Source organism: Arabidopsis lyrata, assembly GCF_000004255.2.
Source record: "Arabidopsis lyrata subsp. lyrata unplaced genomic scaffold ARALYscaffold_4, whole genome shotgun sequence".
NCBI lineage: Eukaryota > Viridiplantae > Streptophyta > Magnoliopsida > Brassicales > Brassicaceae > Arabidopsis > Arabidopsis lyrata.
Genome location: NW_003302552.1, coordinates 21,976,280 through 21,993,006, shown reverse-complemented (window position 1 = coordinate 21,993,006; position 16,727 = coordinate 21,976,280). Strand labels below are relative to the sequence as shown.

Here is a 16,727-nt window from a genome sequence, read left to right as displayed (position 1 = left end):
GGCACTCTTACTTCTCTAGCTTCTAAATTTAAACAGTAATACCTAAAATTGCCAGAGAAACCAAGAAATTGATACAATTACGATTTACCTTAAAAAAGTCTAACAAACAAAAAACTAAAGAAAATTGAATGCTCTCTGATTTAGGCCAACACGACGTGAGGCTAGTACTGAAACAACTTGGCGTTAGAACATGTAAAAGTAGCCTCCTTTGCATTAACATAAAATTTGACCAAACCCCAAAAAAACAAAAAACAAAGAATAATAATAATAAACGAAAAAAGATTTAAAATTTTGACAACCCGAATCACGCAAAGTCTGTTGTTACCTTTCGTTTTCACCATTCATCGAACACCAAAGAGGTTTCATCTTCTTCGTTAAGTGCAGGAAGATTAAGATCAATCATCCTCTGTTTCACTGATACTTCTTCTTCTTCTTTATCGATTTGGACAATTTGACTTACTGACAATCCTCTTCCTGCTCCGATGTTACTTCCGTGAGATCTCTTATGACCTCCAAGTGCTTGTCCTGAAGTAAAAACCCTAAAACAAATCGGACATTCATGAACTTTCTTCTCCTTGGCTCCAAGAACGTACTCTGTTTTAACTTGCTCTGTTTTCGTCATGCATGCCTTGTTCTTCTTGTGACTTGCTCTGTGTCCTCCTAATGCTTGATACGATTTAAACACTTTACCACAAGTCTCACACTTGAATCTACCTCTGTTCTTGTCCGGCTTGTAATCTTCGCTGTCATGATCTGTCTCATCTTCTTCTTCTACACGTTGCTTCTTCTTCTTCTGTTGCTTCCATTTGTCTCTTGAGAGCATAATGAGACAAAAGGCGAGATCTTCCTCCGTTGTTGTATCAGAAGCTGAGCTGTGATGCTCTGGCTCCGTCACTAACTCACTGGGTTGGCTCGTTTTTAGCTTCTTAAAGTCGAAATCGAACGATCCAAGTTTCCGAGTTCGCTTAGATCGTCGGCGAGTTGGGTTAATCCTCGACGACTCGGTTTCACTTTCAACGTCGTCGTCGTCTTCAGCGAAATCAAACTCCAATTCATCATCAAGAAGATTCATCTTTAGATTATCAAACTCACCACAATTCAAATGATCTTGTTCCTCACCAGAAGAAGAAGCATCTGACTCTGTATCGTCGTCGTCACTGAGTTGACTCGGGCGTTCCTCTGCTTCTTCACCAGTTAATTCATAAAGTTCACGTTTTGCAGAAAGACTAAGCATGTGAGATCTCATGTGACCACCTAAAGCTCTTCCATTGATGAAGCTCTTGAAGCAAAATCTACACTTGTATCTCTCCATCTTCAACAACGACAAATTTACAGAACAGAGATAGAGAGAGAGAGAGTGAGAGAGAGAGAGAGCTTTTTGGGTTTATATCCCAAAGAAGAGAGAACAAAGAGTAGAGAAACTACAAAGGAGAGTAGGTGACAAAAGCATTCTTCTTCTACAACCAACGAACTAAGAAGAAGACGAAGACAAACAAAAACAAAACAAAACAAAACAAATAAACTTAAATTCTTTTATTTAATTTTGTTTTTTTAACTTCCCTTTCTTCTCTCTCCCCTATATTTATAAAATTCTTTGAAACGGAAGAGTAAATATGGTTTTTTGAAATAATCTAATTAAAGCGTTTGCCATGAAATGGTGAAGAAAGGACAATGTAACATGCGAACTTTGCCCGTTTCTGCCCAAAAAAAAAAAAAACTCTCTTAAAACTTTCCGAAAATACCCTTCTGATCAATGGGATAAAAATAGCAAAATTTCTATATTAACACCCGAAATATCAGACGCAACGCGTCTTAGTTGTCTATTTTCAGCGGAGCTTTAATTTCAATGCGCCAAAATTAATTACTTTTACCATATCCCACACCAAGGGTATTTTCGGTACTTCACGTCACTAAAGAAAGTTTTTGTTGTTGTAAACGAGTCGGAACAGAACAAAGCGTTGTCCAAAAATGAGGGGAGAATGTTAACATTTTTATGGCTGTCATTTTTTGTTTCAGTTTGTGACAGCCACGTAGTTATTCATAACGACGGTTTCACAACTTATCATCACCCACCAGTAACTTTATCTCTCTAAATGTTAACCAAAAAAATCAAAATAATAAATAAAGAAAAAGTTCAGATTCTGCTTGGCCTCTTCTCTTTTGATAGGTTTCGCCAACTGTCAGTGACGGTATCTCCTTAGCTAGTTAAAAGCCGGCTTAACAACATCTGATTATCTAATCTTTAATATATTTCCACTAATCACTCGAATAAAACGATTATGAATGCAAAAGAAATGTGTTAGGGGATTTCTCCTTTGATTTTGGATCTTCGAAGTTAGAGATAATACTAAGAAAAAGTCAATAGTGCATAATTTTCGTTTATCAATTATAACACTGCCACACGTTCTTGTTCAACAAAAGAACAAACAAATACCAACTAAAGTCTATTTAGATAGAATCACATATTAACTTAAATCGAAGATTAGATGTGAGCTTAATTGTTTTTGTCAAAGTGTATGTTTTACTTAGAGTAACCAAAATGAAGTCTAATTATTAAGCTACAAACGCATTTAACTTTGGACCCACTAAAATTGATGTCATTGGTTTAATACGAACCTACCTCACTAAAATTGACTGTATTAAACGTGATCAACGACGCACACAACGACGATCATGTGATTTTTTTCAATTCATCGAACCTGATCATTCGAATTTCCATAAGTGCAAAAATAAACTTGCACACGCATTGGAGTTTTAAGTCTTACTTGTGTAACTACAATTAGTATTTAGTACTTTGAGAGAGGTCACAAATATTTATACAAATTAAAGTTCAACGTTCCACAATTTGTCGGTTACAAATGCATTCAAAAAAACTTACATTGGAAGGTAATTTAACACACACAAAGACTTTTTTTTGGTTGTCACTGAAATTTGGAAAATTTTTAAACCAAATTTGTGGAAGCAATTCGTCTACGCAAAGTGTAAAGTTGCGATTTATTCTTCAATGGCATGACTTAATGGTGGTGCCAAACCACTTACGCCACTCTCTCTTTTAAAGGAAAAAAAAAAAACTTTAAAACTCCTTTAATTCCTCCGTTGACTCGTCTCGTTAGAGTTTAGAACTTCGAATTTAATAATTTATTATTAGCTAAGTATATGCAAGCATATGTGTTACTTGTTTAATATTGTCATTTCTCAGCATATTACATCCTTACTCAGATGGTAGTGGCTTTTTTTTCATACATAGGTTAATAAAATTGGTCGATTAAAGTAGCAATACTCTTGATAAAGTCAACTACTAAGAGACGTAAAATTTAGAGAAAACATAATTGCAATATATAGATCACTTGGGCTCATACGTTGTTATTTATTACCTTCTTTAATATTTGATTGAGTATTGAAGAAATGAGTCACCACTAAAATGGGGAAAAAAAACTTTAAAAGTTGCCAATGGAGGGAGTGACGACAAGTATCGCCGGTTCTCCAGGTCGCCTGAAAAGTGGCGTGAGTATTCGATGTTACGAGTAGGCCTGGGCAAATAAACCGAATCGAAACCGAAACAAAAAAACCCGAACCAAACCGAAAATTTGAAAATAACCGAATGGATACTAAATTCTATAACCGAAATAACCGTAACCGAATCGGTACCGAACCGAAATATTTCGGGTAACCAAAATACCCGAAATACAATTATATTTTCAAAATAATTAGTTATTTATAGACCAAATAATCAAAAATATTTGAAAAATAGTAAAAATACTCGAAAATAACCGAAATATATCCAAAAATATCTGAAAATACTCAAAATAACCGAAATATCCTAAGCAAAATAACCGAATGGATACTAAATTTTAAAACCGAAAGAACCGGAACCGAACCGAAACTGAACCGAAATTTCAAAATATCCGAATGGATACTAAATTCTGAAACCGAAAAAAACGAAACCGAATGGACCCAACCGATAAACGAACGGTTAACCGAAAGCCCAGGCCTAGTTACGAGTTTTTGGACATTTCATGTTGGGTAACATTCCATGCCTCTCAACTTGCATAAGAAAAGCCCATTAATATATAGGCCCATTAGAGATTTATCATAGTTCGATCATTTGAATTGAATAGGCTAATCTCTTAAGATTTATTGCATAGATAGGTTGATGGATTGGTCTTCGTAAACCTCTCTCTTTTCTTTTCTTTTCTTTTCGTTTCCTTTTTTGATCATTGATGAAATGCCTTTTAACGAACTTGATAATTACTCTTTGACAGAAAAAGAAAGGCAGGTAGAACTCTATATAGCTATAATAACTGATTGTTTTAGTGGATAAAAGAATTTTAGTATCAATTCTTTTAATGAAAAAAGCCCCTATCAAAAAATGGCAAAAAATATAATATATATGGGATCATAATGGTAAATCATAGTATATCTTTTTATTATTCATTACTATATCATAAGCTTTCTATATGTTGTAGTTTGACTAGAGAAAACAATGAAATGTGTCGAATTACAATATGGCAAAGATAAAACTCTACTTAAAGTTAACAATGGAACGGTAAGTTTCACTAGGTTTCCAATTCGCCGGAATAACATTATAAGCGACGACTACTTTATGAGATTCAGCAGAAGTAAGTCTGATGTTGAATGGTCCTTTTAGAGCACTGCCAGAGTTGACCTTCCATACGGCGGACCTCATTTCTTGCATGGGGATGAAATTTCCGCCGGCTGGTTGAAGTTCAACATAGGACAAATCTCCATCGCCGTCTTCATACTCGACAACAAATGCAATGTAGTATGGATTTGCTCCAGGATCCATACCGAAAGCTATGTTAGTTCCTCTATATAAACATGCCGCGCTGATAAAAAAAAAAAAAACAATAGTCAAGATTTTGAAAAAAAAAAAAAAAAAAAAAAAAAGATTTTGATTGGTATATCATAGAAATAGTTGAATAACAAAATATTCATATTTGAGAAATGTTTTAATTGAAAAGAATTTTTGTATAAATAATAATAAGTGAAAACCTAATTTTAATTTACTTATCAGTTTTTTTTTAATTTTATCTTCTTTTTACACAATTGTTAGTAAAATCTAACACAATTGTTTTTAAATACATGAAAACATAACAAACTGATCATGGTTTCTCTTCAATTACTATATATATTAAGTAAATAAATACATAAATAACTTAATAAAAAAAAACTCAAACCGAAAAACAAAAATTCTTTAAGTAAATAATTGTACCGTTTGTAGTTAACACGTAGAACACCAGCGGATCGAAGTCGATCGGCTTGGCCAGGTTTGGCTAAGGCACCCATGGCTTTGCCGCCAAGATCAAAGTGGGCTGGTTCAGAGGCGCAAGGACCACCAGGGCACTCGTCGGTTATCGTCACTGTTATTGGTCTCCCCGAACACGCTGGATTCTCGCTGCATACAATCTAATATATATAAAAAAAAAGTTAACATATACAATATATATAGTTGATAAAAGTAAAATCTTGTTTTGTAACCATATAATATACATTCAGACTTGCATGCTATGTCAAATTGTTTTTGCAAACCAAAAGTATCCTCTTAGCTGAAATACTATACTAATATAATACCTAAAAAGGGAAAAAGGCATTAATTCAGCTGACAAAAAGGCATTAATTCTATGTTACATATATTACTATTGATGTTGCACACAAAAAAAAAAAAAAAATTATTACTATTGATGTTGCTCTATATATATACATTCATACGAACCTGATAACATGCTCCACATCCTTTTCCATTGTTGAACAATGAAGGACCTCCGGCTGAAACCATCGCATATAGTGGTGGATTAGCCACCGCGAAACCGTACCCACAAGCTCCTCCTACACACATTTAAGCATCATATAAAATAATTTACTATTCTACAAATTATGTGCATATACATATATTGTTACAAATATGATATATTATTTTGTACCGGTGCTACCGGCGCCGAGAGGTTCACCGTACCAAGTAACTCCGGCGGTCCCCCATGCAGCAACATCTATAGTCTCATTTTGGCAATAACAAAACTTTAGTGAGACTGCTAAAAGAGCTACGATTGCGAAGTATCTATGTGATGATGATGCCATTGATCTAGCTACTTTGTTTTGTATAAACAATTTATATATATATATATATTTAAAGGTATTTGTGAATTTGATTCATTAGATGATGAGCTTTTTATAATGGTTTTTTTTTTGGAATACTCTCACGAATGCGTTCAACGTTTAGGAAATTGTATATTGGCAATATAAGTGAATCTTTGTATCTATGGAAGTCAAGCTCTCCAATCCTCTACAGGAAAGGTAAATTTGAAATGAAAAAATTTAAACTTTAGTCTTTTTTTTTTTTTTTGACAGCATTTAAACTTTAGTCTAAAAGATAAATGCATTCAAGAAAAAAAAAAAAAAAAAAAAAAAATTTGGTAATTGATTTCAAAATAATTTATTAACTTGTTATAAAAACTTTTGGTAAATAAATAACATTATTTTGTGGTCAACAAATACATAACTTCTTATATCAGATTTAATTATATTGGTATATATATATTTCATTTTGTATGACCAATTTACTAAATTAATTAATCAATTTGAAAGTATTTTACTACAATTGACTAAAGTTGTGGTAAAGAACATAAATATTAAGCAAAAATATGTAATGGCTATTATGAATTTGGATGAGAGAAGGGTAAACTCTCAAAAGCATATATAAGAACAAAGAAAAAATGATATTGAAGCGAATACTTTTTTGCCGAGTGTTTTTTTTCCATCAATTGTGTGAATGAAATTACAAACCCTAAATTAAAACATCCTTATATTTTTTTTTTTGTGCAAAAACATCTTTATACAAGTCACAATATTTTTTTCATTAATGAATATTTAATTCGCCTATGGACATATACATTAGCTTAAAATCCTTTTATTTTTTAATCATGTTTATCACCCTGGATACAAGTTTTCTGTATAAAGGCGTAAACCTACCACATAAGACATGTATTCTGTATAAACCAAAAGTCAAATGAACAAACATTTGCAGACACTAGAATCGAATTCGCATTGTTTACGCAACAGCAAAATCCAATTCTGGCGGCTGTAGGTTAGAGCAAGATCAACTCTTTGGTTCTTGACCTAATATTATTGTGCCACCACACGTACGGAATTGAACATTTAAGTAAGAGATATTATTTCTACTATATAACTAATTTAGTTCTAGCTAAACTTGAAAGTTGACGTTCGATTTGTATATCGCACCGGGTTGCCAGCCTGCCGGAATGACATTGGAAGCGACAACAGTCTCGCCGGAGTCCAGCGAAGTCACTCGGAGAGACAGCGGGGCACGCAAAGGTGATGACACGTCGAGCTTCCACACGGCACCCCATAATTGGGTCATAGACAGCCACGTGTCAGAATCTAGAGCTTGTTTGAGTTCGACTCGGCCAATTTCGCCGTCTCCGTTTTCATACTCAACTAAAGCCGCAAAGTAGTAAGCGTTTGAACCTTTATCCACTTGAAACGTCACCGTTTTGCCAACATAGTTGCACTCAACTCTACAAGAAAAAAACACAATGAAACACAAAGTCTAACCTTAGTAATTAGTATATAATAAGTTAATAACGTTGTAGTTATATTTGTTAATGTGAAATCCTTAGATACATACTTTCTATAAAGAATCTGCAAAACTCCTGCATTGCGAAGCTGACTATCTTTACCAGAAATCGCCATGGCACCAAACGCTGTACCACTCAAATCGAAATGGACCGACTCTGTAACGCATCCAGGACATTCATCTGTGATGACTATCGTAACAGGATTTTTCGAACATGCAGATTTCGAAGTGCATTTTATCTGTACGTAAATAAATCAGTATATAAGCTAATCTTTCGTTTATTTTCAATCTCTTGTGCTAAATTATTGTAATTAGTAACCTGGTAACATGCGCCACATCCTTTCCCTGACTTGAACAACGACGCACCGCCTGCTGATACCATGCTCGAAAACGGAGGTTGTGCCACGGCAGTTCCATAACCACAAGCTCCACCTTCATTATCATCAATATATCGTGGTTAGTAATTAATTAAATATATAGCTAGTTGACATAACATATATATGTATATATATACCGTCGCTTCCGTATCCGGTGGGGCTGCCATACCACGTAGCTCCGGCAATAGACCAATCAGAATCGCTGGTCGTGGCGGCTGAAATGTTGAGTTTCTTGGGGCTAAAGCAATGAGTTAAGTTTAACAGGAGACAAGTTAGAGCACAGAGTAAGTTCATGATCATGTAATATCGCTCTACGAAAAGAATAGCCATTGTGATAAATGATAATATTAAGTAGCTAATAAGGACGACTTATATAGTAGTTATAGATTGATCAAATCCCGTGAAAAACTCTAATTTGCCCAACTGTATTAATCCACGTGTTACTTTGTCTAAAAGTACTATAAGAAACGTGAAGTCTTTCCTTTTTTTGTTTTGTTTTATTTCGAAGTGGATCCTACGTTACGGTTAACAGTTATAGCCATAGTTTATATGTGGCTGCATCATACGGTGTCGTATTAATTATTATTTCCCCCTAAATCAAGGTAATTTGGAATTATATTGATAGCGATATTTGTACGCTAATGTAGCCGTTAAAGGTGGATTGCTTGGTCGTTGAATTTTAATCGCACGGTTGAAAACATTTAAAAAGTTCTTAACGTGTTTGAAAATAATCTCATGAACGTAAAACTTGGCGTAAATCAGGTTCGTCATGACGATTTACTGAAATAAATTTTATTTATTTTATCTTAAGATAAAAACGTCAAGGAAGGTCCCATGAATTAATTTGTATAAAGCCTTTTAACAAAAAGAAAAAGAATTAATTTGTATATGAGTTGGAGATTTCAAATACCGAACCGGATGCTTGTCTCCTGGTGGTAAAGGAATCTCGGCTGAGGCACCCGCCACCCGGCTTCGAGTCCCGGCCACTGTGCAATTTACTTGCGGGACGCCGCGTCCTAGACCACCAGTTCCGGGGGTCCTTAAGTGGAGGCTTAAAAATCCCAGGCACGCGGGCTTAGTCCCAGTGGACTAGTCGGATCACAGTGTGGTCTGGATACTGTGTTATAAAAAAAAAAATTTCAAATACCGTTAAAAGTGAAAAATGTTATACTATAAACTTAATTTTTATTAGATTCATGATGATGCACATCCGGCCGACAATATACGGCTTGAGTTTAGATGATGAGAAAAAAACATATATCACTAGATCGGCCCAGTATAAATTATCCGGACTATTAAGCCCATGAACTTTCGCTACACAGCGCATGCAATATTCAGTCGTCTGACTTATTATTAGCTTTACCTGTACCAGTAGCCCTGGGCTTTCGGTTAACCATTCGGTTATCGGTTGGGTCCATTCGGTTTCGGGTCTTTCGGTTTCAAAATTTAGGATCCATTCGGATATTTTAAAATTTCAGTTCGGTTTCGGTTCGGTTCCGGTTCTTTCGATTTTAAAATTTAATATCCATTCGGTTATTTTGCTTAGGATATTTTCGGATATTTCGGTTATTTTTAAGTATTTTCGGATATTTTTGGATATATTTCGGTTATTTTCGAGTATTTTAACTATTTTTACATATTTTTCAAGTATTTTTGATTATTTGGTCTATAAATAACTAATTATTTTAAAAATATAACTGTATTTCGAATATTTCGGTTACCCGAAATATTTCGGTTCGGTACCGATTCGGTTACGGTTATTTCGGTTATTAAATTTACTATCTATTCGGTTATTTTCAAAATTTTGGTTCGGTTCGGTTCGGTTGTTTTGCTTCGGTACATTCAGTTCGGTTTATTTGCTCAGGCACCAGTTTGATACATGCGTCGATATCGAGTTTGGTCTGCGTTCTATGTATCGATTTGGTGCTGAAATTGATTTCGTTGCTTTGATCTTCATTCTTTGGTGGGTTGTCTTCATTATGGGTTCAAATTGGGTTCTTATTTCTAGTGGGTTTCGTTATACAGTTCTTTTAATTTATGTTTATTGGATCTAAAGCCCAACCACTAAAGTTGGCTTATTTATTGTAATACAGTAAGTTTTTGACCCATTTAATTTAATGCAAAGATATTTTCATCAAAAAAAAAATTACAGTGTGTTGACTGAATATTTTAGTAGTATTAAAAAGGTGAATATGAAATGAAAAGAGTAAAACTTTTTTTTTTCATCAAAAAGAGTAAAACTTTAGTCTAAATGCATTCAAGAAGGAAAAAAATGTTATTTATGATAAAGAAAATTTGGTAATTGATTTCAAAATATTTTATTAACTTGTTATAAAAACTTTTGGTAAATAAATAACATTATTTTTGTGGTAAACAAATACATAACTCCTTATATAAGATTTAATTATATTGGTATATTTACTACGATTGACAATTGACTAAAAGTTTTGATAAAGAACATAAATACTATTAAGCTAATATTAAACAAAAATATGTAATGTCTATTATGAATTTGGATGAGAGAAGGATAAACTCTCAAAAGCATATGTAAGAACAAAGAAAAAACGAAATTGAAGCAAATATTTTTTTTGCCGAGTTTTTTCTTTCCATTAATTGTGTGAATGCATTAGCGGGGACTGAATGTCTTGGAGCAAGACCCACAAGCATAAGTGTGTGTAACTGCCCCACTTGGATTCTCAAGGCCAATATATGTACTACAATGAGGGTAACCGACAAAACCTTGCAAATATAAAACAAAGTGTTATCATAAAATTTATCTTCATCCGAGAGTCATATGGAAAACATTTTATACTTGCCTTAATGGTTTTGTAGTACGCCACGTCGATGTTACACCTGAAACGCTCCAAATGTGATTCCCCTATGCAAGACATCAAATAAGTGATGAAGCAGTCTGGGCACTTTTAGTGCAAGTTCAATGTCTATGATACAATAATAGCATTTCTATTCCGAGAACAAATGATGACAGACTCCAATGCGTTGATAGACTTCAGCCAGCGAGTTTTTGAGATCTTCCATGATTCTGTTGTATCCCAAAGAAAAAGACAGAGAAGTAAATAGAGACAATTTACCAGACTGCATCTGCTAGCTTTACAAATCATATGGAGACAGCCTTCGTCTTTTTCGGTTCTGACCTTGTAATTCGGACAATGTTTAATACCACCACCAAATCTGCAATTTTTTTTTAAAAAATCAATACAAACCATATTAAATTAAAAAAAAAAAGAGACTAAACTATTAAATGCTTACGGTCTCGCAGTCCACGTTTCATTATCGTCACACACTACAATCAAGTAAAATTCATTAGAAGATATACTAGCGAATAAGATAAACTAGATTCATTTAATATATAAATTACATATATTACCTTGAAACATTTATCCAAAAAATATTACCTTAACACGTGATTTGTTCAGGTCTAACATTTCATTCAGGTCTTTGTCACATTATTAATATATAAAAATGGATCAAACACGTAATTTTTTTAATTTTTTCTTGTTTAATCGAAACACTAAACAGATTTTGTAGCTAGAATGTTTTGTTATTGATTCACTGAAATTAACCTGAAAGCTTTAATTGAAAACCGGTTATTTCGGTTTAATCTACCAGCGAGATTGAACCGGGAAGAAATATAACATGGGTGGACCGATATGGTCTGCTCACATGCGATTGGGTGAAATCGATATTGAAAAACGTTTAACTCCATGAAAGATCGAATTCGATTGTGATGTCTCTGTTTCGCTCTGTTATGTTTCAGGAATTGTTAGATGTTCCTCTGTTTTTGAGTCTGCATAATCTGTTTCCCGAAACAAGAAGGCGGTCGGTCTTGGGCTGCCTGAGAGATCTTCGAGTATGGAACAAAGTGGACGAAAACACCGCCTTTAAAAAGGAAACTGTAATATCTTAGCAGTCATTGATCAAATCCAGACAGACCGTCCAAAAAACAAAAACCCTTATTAAGCCGTCGACTTTCTGACCTTGTATGGTGAGAATTAACAACTTCCTTCCTTTAGGGTTTTTGACTTCATTCATCAATTTGATATTTTTGCTTGCCAATAAGATTTCCACCTTACCAGCTTGGTTAATGGAAATTGGGTTCATATATAAAAAATTGGTTAACTCCATGTAATGATCTTCTCTTTATTGAGCAGTAAGATTGGAAGCTGTTGTTGTTTCGAATCGATTCAACCCTCAAATCTGTGTTAGTATAAGCCAAGTTTGGAGCTATGGTGTGGTGTAACCATTGTGGGAAGAACGTTCCCGGAATACGCCCCTTTGATGGTGCATTGTAAGTGTTCACTCATGGATCTTTTACCAAATTGGTTTCTTTTGTAGAAGGAAGCAGCTAAGAAAGCAGCAGGTTTAAACGCTTGCAATAATGCAAGCAACATTTTCGAAGCTTCTAAAGCAGCTGCGGCGAAATCTAGAAAAGAAAAACGACAACAACGCGCTGAGGAAGAAAAGAACGCTCCTCCTCCAGCTACAGCCATAGAAGCTGTTGATAGCATGGTCAAGAGAAAGGTAAAAAAAAACATTGTACATTTTGAAGAAAAAGATTTCTTTTGTGTTTCTGATTTTGAGTCTTTAACTTCTTATACAGAAATTTCGCAGAATTAACTGCGATTATTTGGAGGAGCTTCTTGATGCGTCAGCTGAGAAATCACCCAAGAGATCGAAAACCGAGACAGTGATGGAGAAGAAGAAGAAGGAAGAGCATGAGATTGTTGAAAACGAACAAGAGGAAGAAGACTACGCGGCACCATACGAACAAGATGAAGAAGACTACGCGGCACCATACGAGATGAACACAGATGAGAAATTCTATGAAAGCGAAGTGGAAGAGGAAGAGGATGGTTACGAGTTTGGATTGTATTAAATCATACTTTTTAGGGTTTTGTGCAAAAAAACCCTCGAAGTAGCCAATTTTTGCAAGAAAACCCTCCATCTCAAATAAATGCAAGTCAATACCACCATCTCAAAAGTCACCCGCAATATAGCCCTCGCGTGTATCGATGACGTGACAGCCGTTAACTCTGTTCCAAAACGTCACGACGAGTGAACTTTTGTGCAAAAAAACCCTCAAAGTAGTCAAGTTTTGCAAGAAAACCCTCAAAGTAGCCAAATTTAGTGCAAAAAAACCCTCAAAGTAGCCAAGGTTTGTTTTGAAAAAACGATTGTTGGAGAATTCGATTGTACAGGGAAGCAAAGGAAACAATATGGTAATAATCGATTTTGATATCTTCATAAATTTCTGATCATTGGCATGATCAAAGTAAGACATGGTGGAGCCATTTATAGGAGAAGGAAAAATCTAGGGTTTAACAAAAGAATTCTGTAAAATTTACATAAGTTTTCTGTAAAACCAGAAAATCTTCTGTAAAAGCCCAAATTCGTCGCAAAAGAGACAAAATATTTTGTAAGGCTCAGAGCCTCGAAAAACGTGCAAGCCACGAAATCAACTTCTGTAAGACTCAGAGCTTCGAAAAACGTGCAAGCCACGAAATCAACTTCTGTAAGACTCAGAGCCTCGAAAAACGTGCCCGGCACGGAATCACCTTCTGTAAGGCTCAGAGCCTCGACAAAACATATATTACTTCTCTAAAAATCATAGCTAACTCTTGCGTATATTTCGTATTCTCGTTCACTCGAATTCCATCTCTGTAATCACGGAAGCACGATTATCGTTAATAAGAGAAATATCTCTGTTCGCTCCCAAAAACTCGTACTTATTTATTATTGCAACTTCGGTACGAACAATAGGGTGGATAGATTTACATACAACAATTTTTATTTTTGGGTATTATAGGTAAACCCGAACCCGTACCCGAATTTTAAAATACCCGAAAGGTTTTTTTTGCAAAAATTGGTTTAATGAAGGGTTTTTTTGCAATTTGGCTACTTCGAGGGTTTTTTTGCACAAAACCCACTGACGGAGTTAACGGCTGCCACGTCATCGATACACGCGAGGGCTATATTGCGGGTGACTTTTGAGATGGCGGTATTGACTTGCATTTATTTGAGATGGAGGGTTTTCTTGCAAAAATTGGTTACTTCGAGGGTTTTTTTGCACAAAACCCTACTTTTTATTATCTAATTATTATTATTTGGTTGACGGAAAAAAGTATTTTATGATTTTGGCATAAAAACATGATTTAACGGTTTTGATGGAAAAAATGATTTTTCAATGAAACGTCAAGGAAAGTCCAATGAATTATATCTTGTAGAAAAAATGTTTAACTATGAAGTTAATCTTTATTAGATTCATGATGGTGCACATCCGGCCCACGATATACCTTAAGATGATCACTAAACGGGCCCAGTATAACTTAACCGGACTATTAAGCCCATGCAGTCGTGTCAAATATCCGGATGTATCTGATCAAATCTAGACCGTCGAAAAACCCTTATCTCTGCTTCGCCAGATTTTTTGAAGACGAATATCTGAAAAGCCGTCGACTTTCTGACCTTGTATGGTTCTTCGTCGTGTTGTTGCGCTTTCCCTTTCTCTCTAATTTCCCTCAAATCTGAGAGTTTTGGATCCATATTAGAAGCCAAGTTTGGGAGCTATGGTGTGGTGTAACCATTGTGGGAAGAACGTTCCCGGAATACGCCCCGATGATGCTGCATTGTAAGTCTTGTTCACTCATCTGTTTCTTTCTGTTGGATTTAGGAGCTTTCTTATTCTGAATTTCGTGTTGCAGGTCATGTGATTTATGTGGCAGGATTTTGGAGAATTTCAATTTCGTGTGGCAGGATTTTGGAGAATTTCAATTGAGCCTCTTGTTTCAGTAATTCAGTGCTGATGTGTGTTTTCTAAATAATATTATTCAGGTGAAAATTGTGCATATATGCGAAGCAACTCTAACTAAAAGATTGATTGAGTTTGGAAATACCGAGGCTGCAAGTTTTACTGCTGATGAGCTCAGTAAAACTGAAAGAGAAAGAAAAAAAGAAACGGAATTGCGTAGTAAAAGGAATCCAATTTCTTACAAAGAAGGAGTAGTGCTCTGTATGCATCAAGATTGTAAACCTGTTGATTATGGATTATGTAAGAGCTGTTACGATGAGGTATGTTTGTTCTCCGGTTTATGCAACTGTGAGTCCTGCTCCGAGTTTTTAACAAGCAGATGCTTTCTGCAGTTCATGAAAGTTTCTGGTGGACTTGAAGGTGGGTCGGATCCTCCCGCCTTCCAGCGAGCAGAGAAAGAGAGAATGGAGGAAAAAGCTTCTAGAGAAGAAAACGACAAACAACTAAATGTAAGTTTAGTTTGATCTCTGAGGAAACTTTGTTTGTGAAATCTTACTTATGCTTCAAATCCGTCTTTTGGCAGTCGGATGGACATTCGGATGAATCAAGCACCTTGTCTGACGTTGATGATAGAGAGGTGGGCAATAACTTTTACTTTCTTGTCTTTGTATTAAATGCTTTAACTTCAAATATGTTTCAGTCTGATCGTTTCACTGTTTCCCAGTTGGATTGTTATTTTCGGAACCCAGAAGAAGTGCGCCAGGTTGAGATCGTCTTTGATCTAACAAACCCCGAATATAATGAGGTGATTCATTAGGCTATAGAATATAGTTTTGTTGTTAACATACCTAAAAAAGAATCTTTTACCAAATTGGTTTCTTTTGTAGAAGGAAGCAGCTAAGGAAGCAGCAGCTTTAAACGCGAGCAATAATGCAAGCAACCTTTTCGAAGCTTCTAAAGCAGCTGCGGCGAAATCTAGAAAAGAAAAACGACAACAACGTGCTGAGGAAGAAAAGAACGCGCCTCCTCCTGCTACAGCCATGGAAGCTGTTGGTAGAATGGTCAAGAGAAAGGTAAAAAACATTGTATCTTTTGAAGATAAAGAGTTTTTTTTTTTTGTGTTTATGATTTTGAGTCTTGAAGTTGTTATACAGAAATTTCGCGGAATTCACTGCGAATATTTGGATCTTGATACTTCAGCTGAGAAATCACCCAAGAGATCAAAGAAGAAGGAAGAGCATGAGATTGTTGAAAACGAACAAGATGAAGAAGACTACGCGGTACCATACGAGATGAACACAGATGAGAAATTCTATGAAGGCGAAGTGGAAGAGGAAGAGGATGGTTACGATTTTGGATTGTATTAATCATACTTTATATTATCTAATAATTATATTTTTGAGGACAAATTTATTTTGCCCGGACTAGTTAAACAAATTTATTTTCATAAAAGCTTTTAATTTGAAATCGAAGAAGAAGAAGAAGTTGAAATCGAAGTTAACTAATGATAGAAATGTTCATAAAAGCTTTTAATTTGTTTTAAATAACAATGCACAAATTCATAATTTGGATTAGAATGGATTAGTGGGTTATTCATAACCAAACCAATAGAGAGTAAACAATCTAAATTAAATGTGTAAACCAAAGATAACCGAATCACATGTCTAAACTGATTTTAGTAAACCAAAGTAAACATGATTTAACTATTAAAACCAATAAATTAATTTTCCCGCCAAAACGCGATTCCACATTTTCCAGCCAAAAACATAAATTCACATTTTTCCGCCAAAAACATAATTCCGTAATTTTTGCCAAAAACGCGATTCAGAATTTTTCCGCCAAGAAACAATTTCACATTTTACCGCCGATTACATAATTCCGTAATTTTTCCGTCAAAAACATAAATTCACATTTTTTCCGCCAAAAACATAATTCCGTAATTTTTCTGCCAAAAACGTGATTCCACATTTTC

General features: G+C 34.9%; 5 protein-coding genes across 6 annotated transcripts; 2 read left to right on the top strand and 3 right to left on the bottom strand.

Annotated features, from left to right (window-relative positions):
* Window positions 1-58: 58 nt before the first annotated feature.
* LOC9316224 (zinc finger protein ZAT4) lies at window positions 59-2,593 on the bottom strand. The gene has a single exon (XM_021027132.1). The coding sequence runs from the start codon at window positions 1,310-1,312 to the stop codon at window positions 335-337; it is 978 nt and encodes a 325-aa protein (XP_020882791.1). The 5' UTR covers window positions 1,313-2,593; the 3' UTR covers window positions 59-334.
* Window positions 2,594-4,402: 1,809 nt separating this feature from the next.
* LOC110229478 (expansin-B4) lies at window positions 4,403-6,237 on the bottom strand. Its single transcript, XM_021029770.1, has 4 exons — window positions 5,943-6,237; window positions 5,735-5,847; window positions 5,234-5,427; window positions 4,403-4,847 (listed from the first exon to the last, which is right to left on the bottom strand). The coding sequence occupies exons 1-4, from the start codon at window positions 6,094-6,096 to the stop codon at window positions 4,523-4,525; spliced, it is 786 nt and encodes a 261-aa protein (XP_020885429.1). The 5' UTR covers window positions 6,097-6,237; the 3' UTR covers window positions 4,403-4,522.
* Window positions 6,238-6,934: 697 nt separating this feature from the next.
* On the bottom strand, window positions 6,935-8,319 carry LOC9318063 (putative expansin-B2). The gene is made up of 4 exons (XM_021029714.1): window positions 8,127-8,319; window positions 7,932-8,044; window positions 7,664-7,851; window positions 6,935-7,553 (listed from the first exon to the last, which is right to left on the bottom strand). Exons 1-4 carry the CDS (start codon window positions 8,317-8,319, stop codon window positions 7,220-7,222), a joined length of 828 nt encoding a protein of 275 aa, XP_020885373.1. The 3' UTR covers window positions 6,935-7,219.
* A 3,384-nt stretch (window positions 8,320-11,703) lies between these two features.
* Window positions 11,704-16,222, top strand: LOC9316223. 2 transcript variants are annotated; one of them, XM_021029821.1, is made up of 8 exons: window positions 11,704-11,992; window positions 12,159-12,295; window positions 14,709-15,075; window positions 15,148-15,264; window positions 15,339-15,392; window positions 15,480-15,560; window positions 15,643-15,828; window positions 15,910-16,222. In XM_021029821.1, the coding sequence occupies exons 3-8, from the start codon at window positions 15,019-15,021 to the stop codon at window positions 16,120-16,122; spliced, it is 708 nt and encodes a 235-aa protein (XP_020885480.1). In that variant the 5' UTR covers window positions 11,704-11,992; window positions 12,159-12,295; window positions 14,709-15,018; the 3' UTR covers window positions 16,123-16,222. The 2 variants fall into 2 exon arrangements, with proteins under 2 accessions (XP_020885480.1, XP_020885479.1); XM_021029820.1 differs by lacking the exons at window positions 11,704-11,992; window positions 12,159-12,295 and adding an exon at window positions 14,429-14,635.
* On the top strand, window positions 12,234-14,121 carry LOC110229324. Its single transcript, XM_021029119.1, has 4 exons — window positions 12,234-12,263; window positions 12,343-12,528; window positions 12,608-12,889; window positions 14,084-14,121. The coding sequence occupies exons 1-3, from the start codon at window positions 12,234-12,236 to the stop codon at window positions 12,881-12,883; spliced, it is 492 nt and encodes a 163-aa protein (XP_020884778.1). The 3' UTR covers window positions 12,884-12,889; window positions 14,084-14,121.
* Window positions 16,223-16,727: the final 505 nt, after the last annotated feature.

Excerpts from the sequence above, each read along its gene's own strand:
- LOC9316224 (XM_021027132.1), bottom strand. The coding sequence starts at position 1,312 with ATGGAGAGATACAAGTGTAGATTTTGCTTCAAGAGCTTCATCAATGGA.
- LOC110229478 (XM_021029770.1), bottom strand. The coding sequence starts at position 6,096 with ATGGCATCATCATCACATAGATACTTCGCAATCGTAGCTCTTTTAGCA. Across the intron at positions 5,428-5,734 it reads GATGTGGAGCATGTTATCAG|ATTGTATGCAGCGAGAATCC; the intron begins GTTCGTATGAAT and ends TATATATATTAG. Across the intron at positions 4,848-5,233 it reads CTACGTGTTAACTACAAACG|CGCGGCATGTTTATATAGAG; the intron begins GTACAATTATTT and ends TTTTTTTATCAG.
- LOC9318063 (XM_021029714.1), bottom strand. The coding sequence starts at position 8,319 with ATGGCTATTCTTTTCGTAGAGCGATATTACATGATCATGAACTTACTC. Across the intron at positions 8,045-8,126 it reads CACCGGATACGGAAGCGACG|GTGGAGCTTGTGGTTATGGA; the intron begins GTATATATATAC and ends ATGATAATGAAG. Across the intron at positions 7,852-7,931 it reads GATGTGGCGCATGTTACCAG|ATAAAATGCACTTCGAAATC; the intron begins GTTACTAATTAC and ends ATTTACGTACAG.
- LOC110229324 (XM_021029119.1), top strand. The coding sequence starts at position 12,234 with ATGGTGTGGTGTAACCATTGTGGGAAGAAC. Across the intron at positions 12,264-12,342 it reads GTAACCATTGTGGGAAGAAC|AAGGAAGCAGCTAAGAAAGC; the intron begins GTTCCCGGAATA and ends TTTCTTTTGTAG. Across the intron at positions 12,529-12,607 it reads ATAGCATGGTCAAGAGAAAG|AAATTTCGCAGAATTAACTG; the intron begins GTAAAAAAAAAC and ends CTTCTTATACAG.
- LOC9316223 (XM_021029821.1), top strand. The coding sequence starts at position 15,019 with ATGCATCAAGATTGTAAACCTGTTGATTATGGATTATGTAAGAGCTGT. Across the intron at positions 15,393-15,479 it reads CTGACGTTGATGATAGAGAG|TTGGATTGTTATTTTCGGAA; the intron begins GTGGGCAATAAC and ends ACTGTTTCCCAG. Across the intron at positions 15,561-15,642 it reads CAAACCCCGAATATAATGAG|AAGGAAGCAGCTAAGGAAGC; the intron begins GTGATTCATTAG and ends TTTCTTTTGTAG.